General features: G+C 52.8%; 1 protein-coding gene across 6 annotated transcripts; it reads right to left on the reverse strand.

Annotated features, from left to right (window-relative positions):
* Nucleotide 1: 1 nt before the first annotated feature.
* On the reverse strand, nt 2-12,240 carry EMILIN3 (elastin microfibril interfacer 3). 6 transcript variants are annotated; one of them, XM_072944232.1, is made up of 6 exons: nt 12,190-12,240; nt 5,330-7,411; nt 4,711-4,960; nt 3,975-4,097; nt 2,467-2,690; nt 2-2,209 (listed from the first exon to the last, which is right to left on the reverse strand). In XM_072944232.1, exons 2-6 carry the CDS (start codon nt 5,883-5,885, stop codon nt 423-425), a joined length of 2,940 nt encoding a protein of 979 aa, XP_072800333.1. In that variant the 5' UTR covers nt 5,886-7,411; nt 12,190-12,240; the 3' UTR covers nt 2-422. The 6 variants fall into 6 exon arrangements, with proteins under 6 accessions (XP_072800333.1, XP_072800332.1, XP_072800335.1 ...); XM_072944231.1 differs by lacking the exon at nt 12,190-12,240 and having other exon boundaries at nt 5,330-10,600; XM_072944234.1 differs by lacking the exons at nt 4,711-4,960; nt 12,190-12,240 and having other exon boundaries at nt 7,207-10,598.
* Nucleotides 12,241-23,385: the final 11,145 nt, after the last annotated feature.

A 23,385-nucleotide genomic window follows, 5' to 3' on the forward strand; every position in this document is an offset into this window, starting at 1 on the left:
AAAAGCCAAGGAGACAGGGGGACCAGAAGCCTCCACAGGCTTGGGACTGTTGTCCGTGGGCAAAGGGAGATGTGGACAGGCCGCTGAGAAGGGACCTGAGGGTCTCTACCTGGGTGCCAACTGGTATGTCTGCAGAAGAACGATTTGCAGAATAGGTTGTGAGGTGTCTTGGGGCCACCCCGGCCTTCAGGGTGACGTGCTGACCTTGATCACTCTCCTGAACTGTCGAGTTGGCACAGCAATGAGCGTGGATGTTGGCGCCTGGTCAGGTGGTGCTGGAACAAGACTGTTCCTTCAGGGCCCTCTGGAATGGCATCCACGCTGGCCAGGGGAGGTGGGGAGGCACTGCTGGGCAAGGCTGGGCTCTGGGGGAGGGTCCCCAGGGTTAACGGGATCTGGGGGTTGGGTCCTGTCCAGCCCACCTAGTTGGCCTGCCCTGGCCGCACCTGTTCAGCCAGCTGGGCCCGGCAGTCCAACAGGTCATCCCGGAGGCGGGCGATGTCCTTTGTGTGCTGGGCCAGTGTGCGATTCAGCTGGTCCATGTGGCTCCACAGGCCCTCCCTGGGTCCCAGTGACTCGGCAGGCAGGCGGCCCAGGCCTGCAGCGTGCAGGCCCAGCTTCCCGCAGGTGCCTTCCACCTGGGCCACCCTCTGGTTGAAGTGGCCCACTGCGTGCTGGAGTTCCTGGGCCGTGTCCTGGCAGCGGCTCAGCCCACCAGCCACGTCGGCCACACTGGCCTTGAGTCGCTCCAGCTCCCCTCGCAGACTCAGGACCTGCCGGTGACCGGCCCGAAGCTGCGAGCCTTGGCTGCTGACCTGGTCCTGGATGGCATGGACCTCGGCCTCCACCTTACGTTCCCGCTCATCCAGGGATATGTTGGCGGCCAAGAAGGCATCAGAATACTGGCTGACAGAGTCGCTGAGGCCTGTGAGTGACTTGCTCACAGAGTTCAGATTGACCTTAAGCAGGGTGATCTCGCCTTGGAGGGAGCTACCCGTCGCTTCTGCCAGCTGTCCCTGGACGTCAGCCACGGTGCCGTTGAGCTGCCGGAGGAGGGCTGCGTGGCTGGCCACCTGGCGTAGGAGGGCCTCGCTCCGGCTCTGCCAGACCTTCACCTCGGCCACAAGATTGTCCAGGATGGCCGAGGTGGTGCTGGGGGTGCACGAGGTCTCCAGCGAAACCAGCCGTTGTTCTAGCACAGCCAGCTCCGTCTGTACGAGGGGTCGAGCCGGCCTACCTGAAGGGGCGCTGTCATGGTTCAGCTCCCCAGCTAGTGTCACCAAGCGTTCCTCCAGTCTCTGCACACGCTCTTCTAGCATGGTGTGGAAGCCGCGCACCCCCCAGCCCTCCTCCCCCATCCCCAGACAGCAGCCCTGGGCTCCGCCCTCTGTCCCATTGACCATCTCCAAGCCGTCCAGCAGCCCATCCACACCCCCCTCAAGCATGGCAGCTGAGAGCCGTGTGAGGTCATCCCCATCAGGGGGGCTGTGGCCCCTTTGGGCCTTGGACACTGCCTGCAGGTTCTTCTCGAGGCTGTCTAGGCGGGCACTGATCAAGGCCAGCTGGCCACAGCAGCTGCCCCCGCCAGCCACACTCAGGCCCTGCAGCCGGGTACCCAGCTGTGAGAGCTCCCGGCGAAGGGCCAGCTCCCGGCCATCCAGGCTCTGGTGCAGCCTCCGGCTGGCCGCCTGGCCCTCCTCACACTGCTGCCGCACCTCCTGCACCCGCAGGTCGCACACACTCTGGACGCTCTGCAGCTTCTGCTCGAAACCATCCAGCAGGCTCCCCCAGAGTCGGTGCAGACGTCGGTCCACATATTCATCCAGCAGCGCCAGGGAGGTGAGTGGAGATGGGGGGGCCTCCCGCAGCCGCTGTAGGTGGGCCTCGTGGCCGAGGGCCAGCCCATGTACCTCGTCCAACAGCTGTACCTTGGTCCGGAGTGTGTTGCTCACCTCTGTAACCTTGCTCAAGATCTCGTCTAAGGGTGGTGTGAGCGGTCCTCCAGCTCGGTCTCCAGGATTGACAAACCCCTCGGGGATGACCCCGAAGCCCACAGGGGTGGCAGGAGCCCTGGGGCCACTGGTCATCCTGTTGGGGTCTTTGTGGCTGGCCACCAGGCCACTGAGGGTACCATATGCTTGTGCTAGACGCTGGACATCACCTTCGAGACGTTCTAGCCGTTCACCAAACAGCCCTGGGCCTTTCCTTCCTGGAAAAGAAGAGAGAACCCCAGGGGCATCACTGGCCTGTCTCTCAGCTTGTCCTGTTGCTGGACCACCCGAGAGATCTTCTGTTCTAAGCCCACCTTGCTGGGCATAGCTCCCCCAGCTGTGAGAGGGGGCTCTGAGGGCTCACCCTCACATCCAGCATGAGATGCACCCTCCCCAGCCCTGCCGGAGCTCAGCCAGCCTGCATCGGTTCCCAGAAACTCCATCATGTTGGTAGGGTCTCCGTGGGCAGACTCACCGTGGGGGATGGGGGCTGCTCTGCTAGAAGGAAGGGGCCTGGGGCCTGAGCCCACCTGCCCTGAGGGAATCTGGGGCTCAGGCTCTGGCCGAGGTGGGGTGGCCCCGTGGTCTGTGAGGTGCTCGGGGCAGCCTTCTCCAGTGAGGCCGGGGCAGCAACGCCAGGCGAGGTCTGTCACTGTCTTGTAGCCCACCTTGTATTTGGGTCTGAACACCGTGCGGTACCTGGGGCAAGGATGGGGAGAGGCTCTGTACCTGTGGGCTGAGGCTCCTGCCTCCTGGCAGGTGACCCTGCCCCCTTGTTGGTGTTTGGGGCCACTCACAGACACTGGCAGGCAGAAGGTCTAGAAGTCTCCCACCTTTGCTACACTGCCAGCATTTTTGCTTTTTCTACGCTTAAGGTGAGGGTGGTAGGGTGAAAGCAAGCCTTGCAGAGGCTCAGAGCTGGGTTAGAGGAGCAGACAGGTAGAAGCCCTGCCCCATCCTGTTTGCTTGGAGAAAAAGCTAGCAGGAATTTATCCCCAAGGCTCCCAAGACCACTTGGACCCCCTTTAGCTCCTATTGCCATCAGAAATTCCACTCTGGCTTTTGGGTGGTACCTTGAAAAATTCAGATAGAACCCCAGCCCCTGCCCTCTGGGTGAGGGGTACTGCACCGGGGCGGGCGGCCTTTCGCGCTGCCTGGGGACCACTCCCCACCTAGGGGCCACTTACTTCTTTCCTCTCCTTCCCGGCCTACTCTGGGAATTCAGCTCTGGTCCCAGAGGCTGGACGCATGGCACCTCTGATTTTTTAGAGGGGTAGGGGGCCTAGTTAGGTTTGTTTGTTTGTTTGTTTGTTTGTTTAATGGAGGCATTAGGGATTGAACCCAGGACCTCGTGCATGCTAAGCATGCACTCTACCCTCCTCGCATAGCACCTCTAATTTTGAGCTCAGCCGGGAAGGCTGGGGCAGCGCTCACCATGGGCACTCTCCCATCTGTTCAGCCGTGTGTCTGTTTACCCACTAACACATGGGAGCAAACAAGTCTGTTTTCAGACATGTGTTTGAATGTTTCCAAGTACAGACCTATGCATCACACCTGCGCGCAATACTACAAGTCCTCACACGGCCCGACCTGTCTGGCCAAAGCCCCTGCAACCTGGCTTCTCTCCCTTCTGTCCTCTCACCCTTGACCTGCCTTCTCCACAGTCACCACAACCCTCTCTGGGTCTAGCCAGGGCCCCCTTTGGGCTCAACCATTGCCAGTGTGACCCTCTGCTCTCCCCTGTCCCCACCCCCACCTTTGCTTCTGCTGCTGCTTTGTCTTGTGCTGCTTCTCCCCTGGGAACCCTCCCCTGAGTCCCCCTGGGGGCTCCAACCTGAGCCTGCCCCAGCTCCTCCCTGGCGCCCTCCATCTGGCCTGTGTGGGTTTAGGGGTAGGTTCTTTGGAGTCCAAGGAGTTGTAGCCCTTGTGGAACTGGCTGCTGCTCCCAGGACTCCCAAGTGGGTGGAATGGGAATGCACTCACATGACCGTCCCGGGGCACTTGGGCCCCCATCCGCACTGCCGGTATTCAGCCTTTACATAGCTCTCTGCTCCCTCCTGTAGGACACAGGACACGTTCCTGTGCACAACGTAGGCACAGAGGGCCCTGCAGGGAGAAATGGCATCCTTGGAATATCTGGCCTGTGCCAGGCCCACTGAGGCTTCTACTCTTTCCCTTCTCCAGCTGTGGGCCTTGGCAGGAGACGAGACTCCCATCTCTCCTCTGCCCCTTCTCCTTGTTCCTGGGAGCCAGGGCCCTTGGACTGGGGTCCAGCCCCACTGCTGGTGTCTCCAATCCCAGCCTCCCCAGTAGGGTGGTCACTTGGCTAAGTAAGTGCTGGACTGAACCAGAAGCCCAGTGCAGCTGCCCTCCTTGCCTGGAAAAACCCACCCTAGATGCCCCACCTTCCTCCAACTCCTACAGTGCCTCCCAACTCCTTATCTTGGCATTGAAGCTCCTAAGATCCCAACTTAGTGCCTTTGAGACCACACTTCTCATCTACCCTCCCCTGACTGACTCCTGGGGAAATACATCTCACCTTGTAGTTTTCAGACCCCCGCCTTTGCTACTGGTTCCTCATTCTCAGATCACTTTTTGTACCACCTCCTCCAGGAAGCTGGTTCTGATGTGCCCAGGCCTACTGTCAGCCAGGGCTGCGTACACTCCTTCTATACTACCTCAAATTCAGCTAGTACCCCAAGCAAAGCCCCTAACTCACCTGAAGCTACTAAAGACCAGAAGCTGAGGCAGGGGAGGGGCAGCAGCCCCTTTCACAAGGGCTGGGGAGGCAGCTGCCTGGCATAAGGCGACAACCTGTGGAATGCTGTTGGGACTCTGGAGCCACAACACGGGCCCGGGACCCAGGAGCCCACACCAGGTGGGGCCACGCTGGGGCTCCCAAGGGGTTACGGGGCCCAGGCTGACTGCGGGATGAGGCGAGCCGCGGGGAGCTCGGCTCCATCTCCTACCTGGCGGGAGAGATGGGAGGCCCTGGAGCGGGATAGGAGGTAGCCCGGCGTGCTCCGTGCGTGGACCGCTCCCCCCACCCTCCGCCCTCCACCTGGTCCGCTGCACCCGGAATCTGCACACAGCGCAGCTGGAAAATGTTACTTCTCTGGAAAGGTTTCCGCGGGCACTGCCAGGATCCCAGCCACCGCGCCAGGGCCCCTCGGCTTATTTTCCTTTGCCAGCCCCGCAGCCCCTAGCAGAGTGAGGCGCCCGCCCGCGTCGGGGCTCGGCCTCGGATGCCCGGCGCCCCCGCGCGCGGCCGAGGCAGGTGGGAGCGCCGCCCGGGCCCATCCCTCCCGCTTCCCGCCCGCGGCGCGGCCCGCGCTTACTTGTGCGGCCCCGGGCGCAGCCGCGGGCGCCATCCCGTCGTGTAGAGGCTGTAGCGGGAGGCACCGGGCGGCGCGGGCCGAGCGAGGAGCGGGGTGCCCTTGGCCTGCGCCCCCGAGAGCAGCGCCGCGACGGCGCACAGCCAGACCGGCAGGCGGCGGCGGCCCATCGCGGCCCCCGGGTCTCCACCTGGCCCCGCGCGGGGCCCCCGCCGGGTGTCCACCCGCCGCTCGCCCGCCGGGGTCCCGCCGCCGGTCGCAGCCCCCGGAGCTCGCTGGCCCGGCCGCCTGGCGCTTCTCGGTGGCTGCGTCCCGCCGAGTGGCCGGCGCTGCTCGCGGCTGGGGCCGCCGAGGGGAGGCGGGAGGCGGGCTCTTCACGGATTAGCATAAACTTGGGGCCGCGTCGCTCTCCTCCGCCGGCCCCCACTCCGCCGCCAGCCCCCCGCCCCAGTTCCAAGCTGACGCCCGAGGGGCCGCCCGGTAGCGAGAGGTTAAGAAGGGCGCAGCCCCGGGGTGGCAGGAGCGCAGGCGTCCCGCGATGGCCCCCAAACGCACCCATCCACTGCGGTCGCCCGCGTGCACCCGGCGGGAAGCAGAGCCAGACCCCCGGGGCGGTCCGGGGCGCGGGGCTAAGAACCGCCCACTCGCGGGACACACTGGTCTTAAAAGCCCGTGTGCGCCCAGGAACCGAGGTCCAGGGCTCTGGAGCTGAGATGACTGTGTTTGGGGAACACCTCCGCAGTCACCTCCTTGGAATATGCCCCAGACCGTCCCTGTTGGCTAGCCCTGCCTCCTGGCAGCGTCACTCCAGAGTCGCCCAGGACATCTGATAACTCTGCTGACCCCTCCCCTGGGCATCTTAAGGCCTCCCTGCTCGCTAACCCTCTGCAACCCAATCCAGTGGCCAGGCTGTCCTTCTGGTTTCCTGGTGGAGTCCATCTTATCTCTCTCTCTCTCTCAGGTCTCAGCAGCACCGAGTTCCAAACTCCAGTCACTTCTCCAGCTGCATCTTTGTGCAACTAAAGCTCTTAGCCCGCTGGACCACAGCACTGGCTCATTGTCAGTGTCCAGTCAAAGAAAACCTTTAGGTCTTTCTCACAAGGTGCTGCTGTTAAGTCAGGCTGCCTTCATATTTCCTTTGTGAAATTGATTCCCGGAACCCAAGAATAAGGATTGACAGTCATCCTCATTCACCATCATCTTGTTGGCTTTCTAAGTTGCAGAAAGCCTTTGGAATCCTGACTGTGTCAGCAGAGTGCCGCTTCTTCCTGGCTTTGTCTCAGTCACAGGGATGACCACAGCCTTCTGTGTCTTTCCCCAAGTAGCTGATAGGTGTGTGGGAGGCAGAGAAGTCTGAGGCACACCTGGAGAGGCCTCCTTCCAAACGCTCTCTGAGATGTGAACTCACACCTTTTGGGAAAAGAGATGCTCTCAAGAGCGCTGGATGGGGCAGCTCTGAAACCCCAATATGTGCCCCTGCCCTCTCCCAGCCATGCTGGCTGGTAGGCCCTGATGGGGCAGGCCAACAGTTCTCTCTCCTGGGCTTTCGGATTGGAATGCAGAGGCTGAGGGTGATCGGGATCCAGGTGGAGGCTGTATGTGTTTCCCAGGGCTGCTGTAATGAATTATCACAAATTTGGTGGCTTAAAACAACAGACATTAAGAGGGGAGGGTATGGCTCAAGCAGTAGGGCACATGCTTAGCATGCACAAGGTCCTGGGTTCAATCCCCAGCACCACCCCTAAAAATAAAGAAATAAATAAACCTAGTTACCACCCCCACCAAAAAAACCTAAATAAATGAGTTACTCTTAAAAAAAAATTTATTCTCCCACAATCCTACGACATCTGAAATCTAGGTGTCAGCAGGGCCATGCTCACCTCTAGGGAAGAATCCTTCCTTGCCTCTTCCAGCTTCTGGTGGCTCCTGGAATCCTTGTCACTCTTTGCCTTGGAGCTGCATCTCCCAGTGTCCACTTCTGGCTTCATGTGACCTTCTCTCTTGTGTCTCTACATGGCTTTCTTTACATGGCCTTTGTCTCTCTGTGTGTCCCTGGGTCTTCTCGTCTTACGAAGATACCTGTTACTGAATTTAAGGCCTGGTCTAATCCAGTATGACCTCATCTTAAGTAATTACATCTGCAAAGACTCTATTTCCAAATAAAGTCGCATTCTAAGGTTCTAGGTGCACATAAATTGGGGGGTGTGGCATCACTCAACCCACTATGGGGTCCCTGAGGGATAGTGAGAGGACAGACTGGGGTACACTGTAGCCACAGCTCTGCAGGAATTGTGGGGAAGCTAAGGAAGAAAGCTTGCAGGAGGAGAGGGGGGCAGAGTGGAGGGCTGTGTACTCAGGGAAAAGTGTGTTGAGTTGCCATTTGGTGACTGGCTTCCCCTGTCTGCTTCCAGTGACCCACTTCACTTGAGCTAGCTTGAATGGGTTTCTGATCCCAGCAAATGATGCTAAGACAGACTTTCATCCTCTGCCACAAATCCACCAAATGTGCTCCATCCAACAAAGATGTCTATCTCGCTGGGTAACATACACAGCATCCATAACACCATCTTGTAGCCACTAAATTTCCACTTCTCAGAAAGTGAGAGACATCTGAGTGAAAATGAACAGAGCCTGGCTTTTCATCCTAGGCTGGGTTCTGACTGCCTGGCAGCACTGCCCAGTCGGCTCTCCCCTCCCCGCCCCAGAAGCTGTGATCCTTTTCCAAGGGGTCCCGTCCTTTCTTCTCACTCCCTTCCCCAGCCCAGATGTGGGACCCACAAGATGAGAGAGGAGGCTGGACTCTGTCTGAACTTGGAAGAGCCTACATAACAAAGAGCTGAAAGGAGAGAGGGACCCAGCTTCCCCCTTCCCCTTCCCCAGGTGGCTGCCATCATGCTCCCTCTTCTGATTGGAACAGTGTTGGGAGCCAGCACTGGGGCCCCATCCTGGTAGGAGGACGTGGGTGGGGGAGATGCTCAGGGTCTTGGCTGTATCCAGCCAGAGGCTGGGGTCTCCCCCACAGATGATGAGGCCAGTTCGCATCTGCCAGACAGGAAACCTAGGGAGGCTAGAGGCAAGGCAGGAAGGCAGACAGTCAAGTCCTCCCCCTACTCAGGCTGGGGTTTCCACACCTGGATGGAGGCGGACTGAGGGGCCACACACAGGATCATGCTTTCCGTTCACAGGACATGCACGGCCACATCCAGACCCACCCCCCTCCACTTCCATACACACACAGAAGTGTATTTTCCTAACTTTCATTAGCCCGTGGTGACAGATGTGCCACCTCTCTCCATGAAGAATGGAGGATGCCATCAGGACAACAACCCTAGACAGGATGGATATAAAGTCTTGCATGTAGGGTCCGGTGGGGGGACATGAGTGGGCACCTTCGCTGCACCCTGGAGTTCCCTCCCTCCTCCGTGGGCTCCCTGGGGCAGAAGGAAAGAACTGGCTCCTGCGAGCAAAGATGAGAGAACGGGTCCCAGGAAGCTGCAGAGAGGCAGGCTTGCCTGGTGGTGAGTTCACACGTGGCTCTGGTGTCTGGCATCCTGCTTACCTGCAATAGCCCTTCCCTGCCTCCATGCACTTCTCAGAATCAGAGGCTGTTCCTCTATCTGCTCCAGGCTCCATCCACCACGCCTAACATATGCTCTCCTTTTTGATCCAGGCCCTACCCCTTGAGACTGTTGAGAGCCTCTCAAAGTTTTATGGACTGTATTTCCCCCAAAGAGACAGAAATAGACATAGAAATAGAAGCTGCTAGCTCTCTGGCACAAGCCCTTCCTGTTGCAGATGAGCCCCTGCCACTGGGAGACGTGTACCCCTTGGAGGTACCTGGCACAGCTCAGCCTCCCTGCACACAGGGCCCCTCTGGAAGTGCTGTGTAGCAAGGCTCTGCCCGGGCCCACTCGCTCCTCAACAGAAGCACCAGCGTGCTCAAAGCCCAACTGGCACTTTGATTTCACCCACACCATCAAAAGAAGTTACTGTCAGATCCACACAAGTTCCTGGGGCAGAGATCTGGAGTGACCCCTTCCCCCTGGGCAGTAGTGTGGCTTCTCCAGGACACTAGGGTGGGTAGATGTGCAGCCCCAAGGTGAGGGCCTGGGAGGGAGTCCAGAAATCAAGGAAATTGGACTCTGTAAAGCCCGGATGATGGACTTCCATTGAATGAGAGTTACTTAGACATAACTTATAAATTGTGCAGCGTTGACAAGCCCTCAGCATGGACACATGCAAACCAGATGCGATTATTATGCAAATCATATGCAAAATACATACAAGGGCCTCCTGTCATTGCAAATGCCAGATGTGGCCCTGAGGGACCCTGAGTTTAGCTGAGCCTGGCTGTGGGACAGAGAGATGATCCAGGACTTGCTAGTCTTTTATGGGTTTGGGAGGGGCTCTGCTCCAAGGCCATTTACACACGGGGGGAAGGAACCAGATGGGGAGTTGATTAGACCTCCACTCACATGTTGCATGACCTTCGTGGAGTCACTTCACCCCTCTGGGCCTCTGTCTTCTCGTGTAAAATGGTCAACCACAAGGACTAATTGAGAACATTAGGTCCCATTGGCACGGCCGGGCATGTAAGCTACACCTGCGGCCGGTCTCAGCCCTTCCTTGGGCCATAGATGCCTGGGCTTCTTTCACTCACTGAAATATAGGACTTTCAAAGGCAACAGCTTAGCTACGGGCTTAGGGAAGGTCAGGGCTGCACAAGCCAAGAGTCTACATACTCCTCACTCATTCAGAATCTGTCAAAGGTCCCACTTGACAGGGGGTGTGGTGGATACTGGCGGTACCCTGCCAGACGCCCTTCACCTGGGCAATGTACTCACCCCCCTCCCCCCACTAATGCCCACAGCTGCCCTCCTGCAAACAGTCCTTGGCTGATGAGAGCCCCCTCCCTTGGGAAGTTCCAAACGCTCCCATCCCACAGCCAATGGCTGGCTGACACAGGGATGCAATTGGCTGGCCTCCTCACCTCAAGGGGACAGCTCAGCAGAGCAGGTAAATCCCAGTGCCCCGCCCCTCATCAGGCCACATCTAGACTCCACCTGAGATCCTGTTCTTGCTCTGGCCCTTCCCTCTCCTGCTTCCCTCCCTCCTGAGAGCCCTTCCTTAATAAATCACATGCTCCTTATATTCAATACCTTGTAGTAGCCTATAATGAAAAAAATGAAAAGGAACATATAAACGAATATATATGTAGAACTGAATCACTATACTGTACATCAGAAATTAACACAACATTGTAACCCGAGTATACTTCAATTAAGAAATAAATACATAAGTAAATTAAATCACATGTTCCTGAATCCTTATTTCCTGCTCTGCTTCTGGGAAACCTGACCCACCCCTGCAGTCAGAGAGGGATAATGGGGGGCAGGGTAGAGCTCAGGGGTAGAGCACATGCTAAGCATGTGCGAGATCCTGGGTTCAATCCCCAGTACCTCCATTAAAAAAACACACACACACAAAAACAAAAAAAAACAGAGAGGGATAATGAACGTGATACTCATTATGGTCAAAGACCACAGGGAGGCAGACGAAGTAACCGGGACTGGGAGAAAGGATCAGAACCGCCTCCCCAGACAGGCACCCCCAGAGTCTAGCCGTCCGGGGAAAAAACATCCATGTGGCCGGCATAGCCTGTGCCAGGCCTGGGGGCAGCCTGTGGGTCTGGGGAACCCTGCAGAGCTCCGGCAGGGGCCCGGCCCCAAGAGAGATTGGAAGGGGCCAGAAAAGAGGGGCCTTAATACCCTACTGAGGAGTCTGGACTTTACAGCAGGAGAACGACACATGCAGAACTATCTCCAAAAATGTCCCTTGGCTGCCACTGCTGGGAGCCAGGGAGGGGGCCACCATGCCACAGGCTGACAGGGATGGGGAGGGAGGTGGGGGGATGGAGGGGGTGAAACCCAGGGACTCTCAGGACAGAGAGCTGACAGGCCTTGTGGTTGCTGTGCAGGCAGTGGGTGTGGGAAGGATTCTGGAAGATGCCAGGCAGAAAAAACGTCAGACAAAACGTCAGACAAAACATTAGGATGGGGCTGGGCGACCACGTGTAGTCAGATGTGGGGAGAGAGGTGGGTGTCATGAACTGCACAGGGCCGAGGTCTGCACTCCCCTGCCGGCTACAGAGCAGCCACAGCCAGGCCGCCCTGAGCAGGAGGCTCAGGGAAAGCAGGCGCTGACAGAGTGGGTGGCACAGGCTGGCCTGGTTCCAGCAGGCGGCCCGGGGAGCTGCTCCCGCCAGAGGGGTGGATGCAAGGCCCGGAGAAGGACTAGCCTGCCTTCCTCTCTCTTCTATTCATGGGCACCAGAGTAAAAACCACACAGGATTACCGCTGGTGTCAGAGGAGGCAGGCGTGGGATGGGTGGGTGCGTAAAGCGCGGCTAAGCCAGGCCGAGTCGGGGGGGCCCTCACTGGGTGGGAAGCTGGGGAGAGGGGTGCTCGTTGCCATGGAAAACTCACGCTTGGATAGGCAGAGCCTGACCTCCACCCAGACACTGCCCTTACCTAGACCTGCTCTGCCTTAATTCCCTAATTCCCCGGATGGCTGGCTGGGTACCCGCCGCCTGCTGGAAGCATGGACAGCTAGGCCCCAGGCTCTGTGCTCAAGGCACCGGGGGCTGGGGACAGAGGTGGCTGAGAGTTGGGAGAAACCCCAGGAGAGGTCGATAAAGGGTCTGGGGAGGGGAGAGGGGCAAGAGAACCCCTGGTGGGGGCCCTACCCCAGTGCCCAGTGCCAGTGGAACTCTCTTATGAGGGGGTGTTTCTGAAATGGGGAAGCTGAGGACCTGGGGGGCACGTGCAGGAAGACACTTGGTTTTCGCCCAGTGAATCCACTCACCTGCCACTTCCTGCGTGCCACTGTTGTCTTTCTGCGTTGACCTCCCCTCCTGACTGACAGTCCTTGATGCAGGGGCCACCTCCTCCCTTGGTTTGCTGAATGGATGAACCGTGGGTCCCTCTTATAGCCATGAGGAGGGTGCACTGGGGAAGTTGGTGTTCCAGGCAAGAGATACTGAGGATGAGAAAGGACAGGCATTTGGAAGGAGAGCTGCCAGACTTACATGAGCTGGCTGCAGAGATGGGTCAGGGCCAAGGTCAAAATCATGGGCCTGCACCCTGGCGGGGTCCCAGGCTCTGTGTCCCTGCCTGATTCACACTTAGCTCTAGACAGTATATTTGGCATCTATTCAAACAGCTTCCAGCCAGGGCCTGACCGCTCTGACCCCCAGACAGAGCAGCCCACCCACCTGCTGTTGCCACCCACCATGTGACCAATGGGATCTTCCCTAGGTTGAGCCTCTGCAGCCAGGGGCTCCCACATTCCTGGCTATGCTGGTGTTGGCGGGCAGCCCCAGTTCCTTTGGGAAAGGGCAGGCAGGAGGCTCCCACGGTGGGACTTGATCCCTCCCTTCCCTCCCCCACCCCAGGGGCTGTGCTGGGATTAGGGGACCCTCCTCCCCCGTTGTGCCTCATCCCTGCCCACGTTGTTCAGCAATTACTGAACGCATCTGCAATCGCAGCCCCCCTCCCCTCACACCTCCTCCTCCCTTGCCTCCTTCTGTCCCCTCAGCTACCTGCCATGGAGTCCCTGGGCGGGTGATGGGAGCGGGACAGGGAAAGGGGCAGCAGTGCTGGTCAGGAGGCGGTGCTGGCGCCCAGGGTGCAGCCCCGAACTGCTGCGGCGAAGGTGGGCATGGAAGGGAGTAGAAAGCGGTAAGGAAGATTAGGAGAACTGGTGAGGCTTGGTGACTTTGGAGGGGCTCCAGGATGACACCTGGTTTCCAGCTTGGGGGTCCTTTTTGCTGCAACAAGGGACGAGGGGAGACACAAGTGTGGAGGGAAGTCACGTTGACTTGGAGGTGCCTGGAATTACCCTGGAGGAGATGGATGTCCAGGATATGCATGAAGTTGGGTATCCCGTTTCTCCACTGCCCCTTCCCAGCTGGGGTAGGGGGCTGGGTGAGCTTGGTGTGGTCCTCTAGTGCAAGGTGAGGAGGCCCAACCCCCACACACCATTCCAGGGATGCCAGGATTCCTGTGGGGACCACAGGGAAGTGGCCAATCACTGGCCCTGGTGACCTCACTCCTCCCAGAAAGCAGTCATGAGGTTCTATCTGAGGCAGCAGGCTGAGGCCCAGAGTCCTCCCAGTTCCCAGGCAACTGCTCCACCACAGCTCACCCTTTCTGCTCCGGGTTCTTGTCTCCACATACTTTTCCTCTCCCCGCAGTCTCTCCAGGCTGCCTGTGCACCAGACTGCCCTCTCCCTCCCCAAACCTCCTCCCTCTCCTTCCCTAAGGAAGAGCCATGATTGCCCATTATATCCAGAACACTAAGTGTCAGCAACAGAAAAAGTGGTTTTCCCCAACCTTGAGGGCTCTGAATTTAGACATCCAAGGACCAGGCAGGTGGCATTCCTAGGAGGAGGTGGGAGATGTCTGCACTCTGACCTGGGGAGAGCCAGCCAGTCTGCCCACCCGCCTGGCTTGTCTGGCTCATTGCTTCCAAACCTTTCTAACTCTTCTTCAGTTTTTGACATCTTGACCAAGGTTGGCTGTGGTTTCTTTTTTAGTAATTGTGATTATTTAAATACAGTCTGTTGTCATTTTTCCACCAAGGATTTGGAGGCTATTCAGGGAGTTCAGTGATGGTACAGTTTTTTGGAATCATTAACACCTGGCACCAAAATCTCATGATAGCATTCCAAGCCAGGTGTCACTTACTGAATGAAGGTAAATGCTGGTTAATGTAGCCCATGCAAAAACAAAAAGCCAGCAAACGAAAAAAACCCAAGTTTTGTGCCAATTATGGGATTTTTAAGAGTTTTGGTAATCAGAGAGATTTAGCATTTTGTGATTTTTGCCAGTTGTCTACCATAAAAAAGTCAATCTTGAAGAATCTAAAATGTTTACCAGGAAAAGACCGTGCCTTGTGAATCTTTTTCTGATGGTGTATTTTTGGAGTTGCTGGAGATCAGAATAAGAACGAAAGGAGGAAAAAACATCTTTTCATCAGTGGAGAGGAGTACCAATTTCTACCAACATGTGCACATTCTAAGTCAATCGCTGGGAAAAATAAAAACTGAAATGGTGCAGGATTTGTGACAATATTTCCCCAGATTTAAAAAAAATGAGTAATGAACCCCGGAGCTGGGTCCACAGAGATTTCTTGTGTTAGTCCCTTGCTTGTAGTGTGTGTTTAGAAGTTTCCATAATAAAAGTTTTTTTTTAATAAAAAAAAAGAAAGGATGGAACAATTGACAATGATGCTGGTCTTTCCTCTTTTTCCCTCTCATTTTGGAAGCTTTACTATATGTTGTCTCCACTAGTGCTGACCTCCCCTTTTCTGCTTTTCATAATAATTTAAAAAACCCTTTCTATTACATGTCAGGAAGGTACCCATCAATTCCTCCCATTCAGGGTCTCTTTTTCCTCCTTCCTTTTCCCCCACCCAACAAGAAAAATGTTAAATGTTTTGCTTACCCTTTCCCCCTCCTCAATTCCTGCCTTTTGCCAAGATAATTGAGAACTTTCTGTTATAGGCTAGCAATAGGTCTTATCGCATCTCTCCTCTGTATGTGTTTTTAAAACAAATTTACTGCTTATACTACAAATTCCATCTCATCTATCATTATCCATTTGGCGCTAACAACACATAAATTGGTAGGTTCTCAGCTACTTTGGATGGCTTCCTCTTTTCTTTCACCTCTCTTGTCTCCAAACGGACTCATTTATTACCTGCTTAGATTCCTCTCTTGGGCGTCTTCCTCGTATGGGGAAATTCTTGGGAGTTTTGCCCTTTGCTGCGCTTTGTCCATCCCGGGGGCGTGAAGGGCACCTTGGCTGGCACAGGATGCTTTCTCCTTTTCTAACTTTGCAAATGAGATGTTGTGTGGTTTAGGTCTGAGTCTCTTAACTTGTTCTCTCATTTGGGAAGCTCATAAGAGTTTTCCCTTTAATCATGAAATTCAGGAATCTTCTCAGGCTATGCCTAGATGTCTGTTTTTTTCCATCATCCCTGCCTGGAACTCCATGAGCCCTTTCAAACCCAAGTCTTTCTTCAAACCACGGAAAAATTTCTTTCTTGTTTTAAAATTATGGCTTCTTCTCCATGTGTTGCTTTTTTCCTTCTAGGTTTTGTATTATTCCCATATGACATCTCCCGGGTCTCTCTCCTCCTGAGCTCTGGGTTTTCCCTGCACAATTTCTGTTTCCTGTTTTCGCTTTGGGCTTTGCATTCTCTTCCATTTGGTTTTCCAGGTCTCCATCCTCTCCTCCAAATCATTTTAAATTTAAAACCATATTTCCTAGTTCAGAAAGTATTTTCTTTCGCATCTGATTTTTTTTTAAATGCTCATATTTTTTCCTCTTTTCCCTGTTGTGTAGGTTGTGGTTTGACTCCCTTTGTGGTTCTGAAAGCATCGCGGGCTCTAACTCCTGGCTGCTGTTTTCCTCCAGGTGCCCATTGTTTTCCCTTTGTCTTGCCACACCCCTGCCACCAAATTCAATATAAATTTTATTAAGCTCCACATTTTCCCTAGCCTTACTGAGATATTATTGACAGATAGAAGTTGTATATACTTAAGGTGTACAATGTGACATGTTGATATATAATTGTGAACTGATGACCACAATCAAGCTAATTAACACATCCATCACCTTGTTACCGACCAGGGTTCCTGGACCCCTTAATCAATAGAAATTGATAATAGGGCAGACGAGAAATTCAGGCAAGTCTTTATCAGGACTTGTGCTACAACACGAGGGAGTGAAAACAAGTAACACGTTCCCATGCTTGCTTCTTGAAGAGGGGTGGCAGGCTGGTTCCTTAAATGGGGTGAAGGTAGGGGCGGGTCCCAGGGTCAGGTGGGAGAGGTGGCTTAGGTGGTCAGCCTGTCCCTCGGGGGGTGCTGTGTGCAGGGATCCTGTGAAGTTCTCTGTTTCTGCTCCAAAATGGCGCTCCAGAAATGGCGGTTAGGTTTTTGGTCTTTTTGTATCTTGTTCATAATTTGCCCCAACTGCACATGTATGCAGTTGTTTTCAGTCTCTTCTTTGTATTTTGTTGCTCAAGGAGACATTGGTCCAGGTCCAAGCCCTCAGCAAAGTGCCCCAGGTCCCAGCCTGTCTCAATCTCACATAGTTTTTTGCTGGTGGAGGTGGTGAGAACACTTAAGAGCAACTGTCTTAGTGAATCTCAGGTATGTAATACAGGCTTATTCATTATAGTCATATTGTTGTACAATCGACCTTAGTCATCCTGCAAAACTGACACTTTGTACCCCTCCACCAATATTATCCCCTGCCCCCCAGCCCCTGACAACCACTGTTCCATTCTCTGCTTTCCTGAGTTTAACTTTTTTAGATTCCACATATTAGTGAGATCATACAGTATTTGTCTTTCTCTGTCTGGCTTATTTCACTTAGCATAATACCCACCAGGTTCAACCAGTTCTCAAATGGCAGGATTTCCTTCTTTTTAAAGGCTGAATAATATTCCAGGGTATGAATAGACCACATTGTCTTTATCCATTCATCTGAAATGATTCCAAGCATCTTTTCTGACCACAAGGGAATGAAACTAGAAATCAGTAACAGGAAGAAAACAAAAATTCTCTAATACGTGGAAACACACTCCTGAACAACCATTGGGTCAAACAGGGAATTTAAAAAAAATATCTTGAGACAGAAAGGAAAACACAACATACCGAAACTTACAGGATGCAGTAAAAGCAGTCCCAAGATGGTTTATCCCCTTGCCTTGTTGTAGCTCTAATCACCCCTGAGGCTCAGGTCCAGCAGACAGGGTGGCCGTGCCTTGTGGTGCCCTTGGAAGGAGTGCTCTGTGTCTCCATCTCCCAGTGACAGGGAGGGATTTTACAGGTCCTCCCAGGACCACCCAAGGCTGCTGGCCCCGCTTTCTGGTGGATCCCTGCACCAAGCCCTCTCCTGGAACCCAGCACACCTGATTCTCACCCAAGGCTCTCTCTGCCGCAGGTCCTTACTGTCCAGCCTGGAAGGACAGTCCTCTCTGTGCAGAAGCCCTGCCCAACCAATCAGGCCTGGCTGCTGGCTGACCTTGGAGATCTGCTGTGGTAGCACATTTGGAGTTGAGAAGGAGGGTGGTCCTCATTCAGGAGGTTTAATTAAAGAGAGGTTCTCAGGTTTCATGGATGTGGAAGAGATGACCGGGCTCAATCATCTTGTACAAGGTTAAAAAAATAAATCAGAAAAAAAAAAAAGCAACCCCAAGTGGAACTGACTTGAATGAAATACACTACTCGGTCTATAACAGCGCTTCTAAAATGTATAGAGCCCTCAGTGGTATGGAAGGAGGTCTGTACATCTTTGGAGTCTGCTAAGAATGAAGTTTTGTGAGGGAAGTAAAGGATCTCAGATGCTCTCACATCTGGCACAATACGATGTACCTATTAGCAGGGTGCAGATGAAACACATAGGAGGAGAGGGGTCTCTTTAAAACACCAGCAGCAGTGATGGACGGAGTTTAGGCCACCAGAAGTTGCAGTAAATGATCCTTATCCTGCAGTAAATGATCAGTGGGTCTAATGGATAGCCTGTATCCAAATCTGAATTTATCTTTTTTGTTTTCAATTTATTTACCACATGATAAGGGTCCCAGGAATTTTTTCTCAAGAGCTTCAAAGTGAAACTATAGATGTTTTCGTTATCTTTAAAAGCCAAAAAAGATCATCATCTGAGAGGAATTATGAACATCTCAAAGCCACTGGGGACAGAGCAGATAAAATTATGCCCAAAAAAAACAACTCCTAAGGACTTTAAAGTTGAAAAATACTTTTTTCAGGAGGAAAAAAACCTTCTGAAATAAAATAAAGTGATATCGATTTGGATTATGCACTTCTCCTGCTGTGTCAGAAGAAAAATATTCAACAAAAATCTGTTATACAGGATGGGTTTCTAGATTATCAGATTTAAACTCACATTTTCCTAGAAAGAATCATGACCAAGTGAAATAAATTTCTGAACTGCCCCATTCAGATAGAACAAAATAAGAAATACAAATGGCCAAACATGTGTAAAGCTTGTGCAGACCGGAAGCGCTCTGGATCTCCTAATTCAGGGCGTGTTTTATGAAATTTCAAAAGCACCATTTCTGCGGGGATTGCATCAGCCTAATCGATTTCAGTGGCTTGTTAATTTGACATGGTCTTCACCACCCCACTCCTTGGTCTCAGCTATTATATACGGCAATGCAGGAAGCTCATTTCCCACTCTTTGTCGCCTAGAAATCTACTTTTGCTGCCCTATCATGAGAGGGGTTCTGGCTCTGATGGGTTGCTGATTGGGACGAGTCACTTCCTGAATCCTTACTCTTTCCAGCCACTGGGAACATCCTGAACTCACTAGTTCATGCAGTCTTCAAGCAACTGTTAGGGATGGGATCATTAGCCTCATTTCTTGGGTGAGTAAAGTGAGGCTCAGAGAGGTTCAGTGATTTGCCTAAGGTCACACAGCAAGTAAGACCCAAACCCAGAGCCCTCAACACCAAACTCAGTGTCATTAACCAAAGTGGTGAACTGCATTCTGAGTGGATTCGTCTGCATTCACTGAGATAAAAATGATGTGCTACTTCTTTAATCTCATCCCTACGAACCTTTCATTTCAGGAACTGTAATGTGTTTTATGGATACTTCAGGAGGATTCAACACTTGCACATAGTTCTAAAGCTCCCAGCTGAGTAGGGCTAGCTGTGCGGGACATCTTCTCTGTTGCTGGGATGACATAAAGAGCATACATCAGAGTGAAATGCTGTAAAAAAAAAAACCCTCTGTCATTAAGAAATAAATTACCCTGGCCGAACAAACTGTGGAATGTGTATACAACGGAACGCTACTCAGCAACGAAAAGGAAAACAGTACTGACTCATGCAGCAACACAGGTGAAGCCCAAAAGCCTTACGCTGGGTAAAATAAGGCAGACACAAAAGAATACAACGTGTATGAGATTCTAGAAAAGGCGAACTTGGTATATTAGTTTGCTAGGGCTGCCATGGGCTGGGGGCTTAAACAACAGAAATTTATTTTCTCACGGTTCTGGAGGCTGGAAGTCCGAGCTCAAGGTGGAGGCAGGGTTGGTTTCTGCTGAGGCCTCTCTCCATGGTTTGGAGATGGCCGTCTTCTCTCTGTGTCCTCACGAGTCTGGCCCCCATGCCTGTGCACACCTGTGTCCTGATCTCTTCCTGAAAGGACACCAGTTATACTGGATTAGGGCCCACGCATATGGGCTCACTTTACCTTCATCACCCCTTTAAAGTTCCTTTCTCCAAATACAGTCCCATTCTGAGGTTCTGGGGTTAGGACTTCAACATATGAATTTTGGGAGAGCACAGTTCAGCCCCTAACACCTAATCTATGGTGAAAATAACCTGAATAGTGGTTGTCTCTGGGAGGAGTGGTGGGTGCAGGCTAAATAGGAAGGGCCATGGTGAATGCTCTGGGGCTGATGGTGAATTGTATCTGGTAACAGGGGTTTGAGTTATACAGGTATTTGGCATTTGTCAAACTTACTAAAATCTTACACTTAAGACTTAACTCATTTCATTGTATCTCAGTTACACCTCAAAAAAAACCAGAAACAAATACTGCCCTCTTGTTCATGACATGCAAGCAAAGTGCTTGGGGGAAAAGTGGTGTTGTCTGCAGACTGCTTTTGAACTGACTGATGAGTGAATAGATGGCCAGCATGTGAACAACTGCATAATCTAGGTGGTGGGTTTACGTGGGTGTTCGTTGTACCATTCTCTCAACTTTTCTGTCTGTTCGACACTTTTCATCACAAAATGTTGGGGGAAAAAAGATTTAAAAAGAAAAATTTCCACTTGAAAATGTTAGCCAGACGTTTCTTATAAAGCTTCCTCGTTGCCAGATCAAGGTCCGCTCATAGAGGGAACCCCACGACCCCATGCCCATCAGTTGTGGGTCAGTGCCCCTCAGTGTTCCAGCCCCGGTCTGCTCGTGTCCAGGGAGAAGGACCATCCAGGGAGAGCCTGAGGGTTCTAGGAAACGGAGGTGCAGAGTGATTTAAGCATGGCTGTTTAGAACCCAGGGCAGTCTGTGATCTGTTTTCTTGAGTTACGACGGAGTAATTAGGCCCAGTAGGGGTGTTGGCGGGGGGCATGTGAATGGTATGGAGTCAGCAGTACATAGTAGGCACACAAGTGCTGAAAAAATACTAGAATGAAATTGGAAAGGGGCCACCCATGGCTGAGGCTTCTGGAGATGGTGAAGTTGCCTGTCCGGTGGAGGGGGTCTGTCCCCGCGTTTGCCCAAGCCCACCTCTGGCCTGGCCTAAGATACCTTGAGAAACAGGCCCAGGGGAGGCTGCCTGGTCTCTAGGTTCCTGGACAGCCAGGGTGAGGGCTCCTTGCCACATTCTTAGGAGAGAGCACATCCAAAACAATTTCTTTTTTTTCTAAAAACTTAGCGCTAACGGGTTCCAGATGTCCGTTTGTTATATAATGGGGTTTGTTTTAATAGCATCAACTTCCAGATGTGCAGCCTGGAATCAAGAAGCCCACTGGCCTCCTGAGGACAGTGTGAGCCAAGCCGAGAGCTGCCTGGGGGAGAGAGGCAGACTTATGTGCGGGACCAGGAGTGGGAGAGGAGCTGGCGATGCCTTCCTGCTGCCCAGTGGGCCACTCACCTGCCCAGAAGCTGTCCCCTACCTGGGGGGCGGGGGGGTGCTCCTACTTCCTACTGGTCAGCCCTAACTTGGAGGAGGGGCAGTCCCAGAAAGACAGCCCGAGGGGTGTGTGCTTGGGAATCCAAGTTGCACCATTGCGGCTGGGTGACCTTGGTTGGATCTCTCGGCCTTGCTGAGCCTCACTGTCCTTGGAGGTGAAATGGGTGAGCACCATCCCATCGCGAAGGGTCACCGTGAAGGGTGAAGTGAGGTGAGGGGCACAGAGGGGGTCCTGGGGAGCCTTGGACTTTTCCGCTTGGTCAGAGTGGAAGGGCTGGGCTCGGGTGACCCAGTGCACCCTGCTGCCCCCACCAAGCTGGGAAGCCCTTGGGCAGTGCAGGCGATGTCTTCCCCGGAACACTGGAAAAGCGCCATCGGTGGAGCTGCCCACCACGCCCGGCAGCTTGTTTCTTGTTCCGTGGCCCCGCTGCCCCAACAGACAGAACATTCTTCTCTGTGCGGAGCCAAAGGCGGCCTCTGAGTGACCCCCAGAGGTCTGAGGTCTGCTCTCTGGGGCTCTGCCGAACACGTCCACTCCCTCTTCTACCTGGTGGCCCTCAGGTGCGGGAGAACAGGGACCAAGTCCCCCAGTCCTCTTACTCTCAGGGGGCAGCAGCTAGAACACTCCATGGACTAAGATTAAGGTGCCCTGAGGAAGGATGTTCTAGATCTTGGACAAGAAAGATCAGGGAATCCCGGTGTAGTCTCAGGAGGGTCACACCCTTCCCCACACGGGAACGTTCAGTACTGCAAAGAAGATAACCAGCCCCAAATTAACCCATAAAAATAATACCATTCCAATGAATTTTCAATCAAGTTGGGGGGTGGTTACAATATAAAATTAACATGGAAAATAAGTGCAGAATAGCTCTTATGGACTGAAGAGATGAATGAGCATGATGTGTTGAGTTTTCATTTTGTATCTTTCAGGATTGTTTGACTTTCTCAACCTTGTATACATATGACTCGTCTTCTTTAATGTCAACGTAATATTATGTCAATATATGTTATGTAGAGATTTTGATCCTTTTTGGGTTTTCTCGTTTGTGCATCTCTGTATTAAAGAGATATGTAATAAATGTTATGAAACTAATTATATATATGTGCATAACTGAATCGCTTTGCTATGCACCCGAAATTAACATTGTAAATCAACTACACTTTAATAAAGAACAAAGTTTTTTAAAATTAAAAAATATTAAGGACAGCCACACACACACAGAACTAACAATAAAATGATATATAACAAATTGTTGAGCCCACGCTGGGGCCTCACCTTCTATGTCATACATTGCCCTCCATGACATTTAGATTACTCTGCCTCCTCCTCCTCTTTTTTTTTAACTTAAAAAAATTTAACACAAATTCTAGATTGCAAGTATGACTTTAAAAATCCAGAATAGGGGAAATGAATTTTGAACAAAATAAACAAACCAGTGCAGAAATGATGGATTACTCACTAAGTGGGATTAAACAACTGGCTAACAATTTGGAAAAAAAAATCAAGTTAGATTCCTACCTTACATAGAAATAAACCTCCAATGGCTTAAAGATGGAAAGGTTAGAAGTTAAACCATAAAACAATCCTAATCTGTATACAATTTTAGGATAGGCAGTAATTTTCTAAGAAAACAGCAAATGAACCGATTGATGGATTTGACAACGTAAAGTTTCTTTCCATCAAAATAGAATAAAATAAAGGTCAAACTACACACAAAAAAAGACCAGATAGCTATGTAATAAAGAATCAAGAATTTCAATATATAAAGAGCTCTTACAAAAATTCCTGGCCACATTTTTTTTTTAACCTACACCAAAAATAGAGGGAATCTGACCGCAGAGAAACCCGAGTTTCGTAGGCTGAAGGTGGGGACAGTGAGGCTGAGCCAGAGGGTTCCAAGTGGTAGTGGGGAGAGCTCAGTGGGGCAGCTCCAGGGCCAGGTTGGGTGCCCTCCATGTGGCAGGGGTTCCCCATTCTCCTGGCATCCACAGTCCGATCTGGTGCCAGCTTCTTCTCTAGCCCAGGCTGACACACACCCGCCCTGCCCGGGACATATAACATTTCCCCCCTCCTTCACACACACACACGTTTCCATGACTTTTGCAAATACTGGTCCCTCTGTCTGGCTCACCTCTCTCTCATCTGTACCGGAAAAACATCCAACTGCTCCTTAAAGGCTCAGCTCAGTGTCTCTGGCTCTGCAAAATTATCTTTGATCCACCCCAGCCTCTCAAGGATCTCCCTTCAGGCTCCTGCAGTGCCTGCACATCATTCTATCCACTGAATTGCACTTTTCTGCTTACCTGTCCTGGTCCCTGT

Source organism: Vicugna pacos, chromosome 19 (genome assembly GCF_048564905.1).
Source record: "Vicugna pacos chromosome 19, VicPac4, whole genome shotgun sequence".
NCBI lineage: Eukaryota > Metazoa > Chordata > Mammalia > Artiodactyla > Camelidae > Vicugna > Vicugna pacos.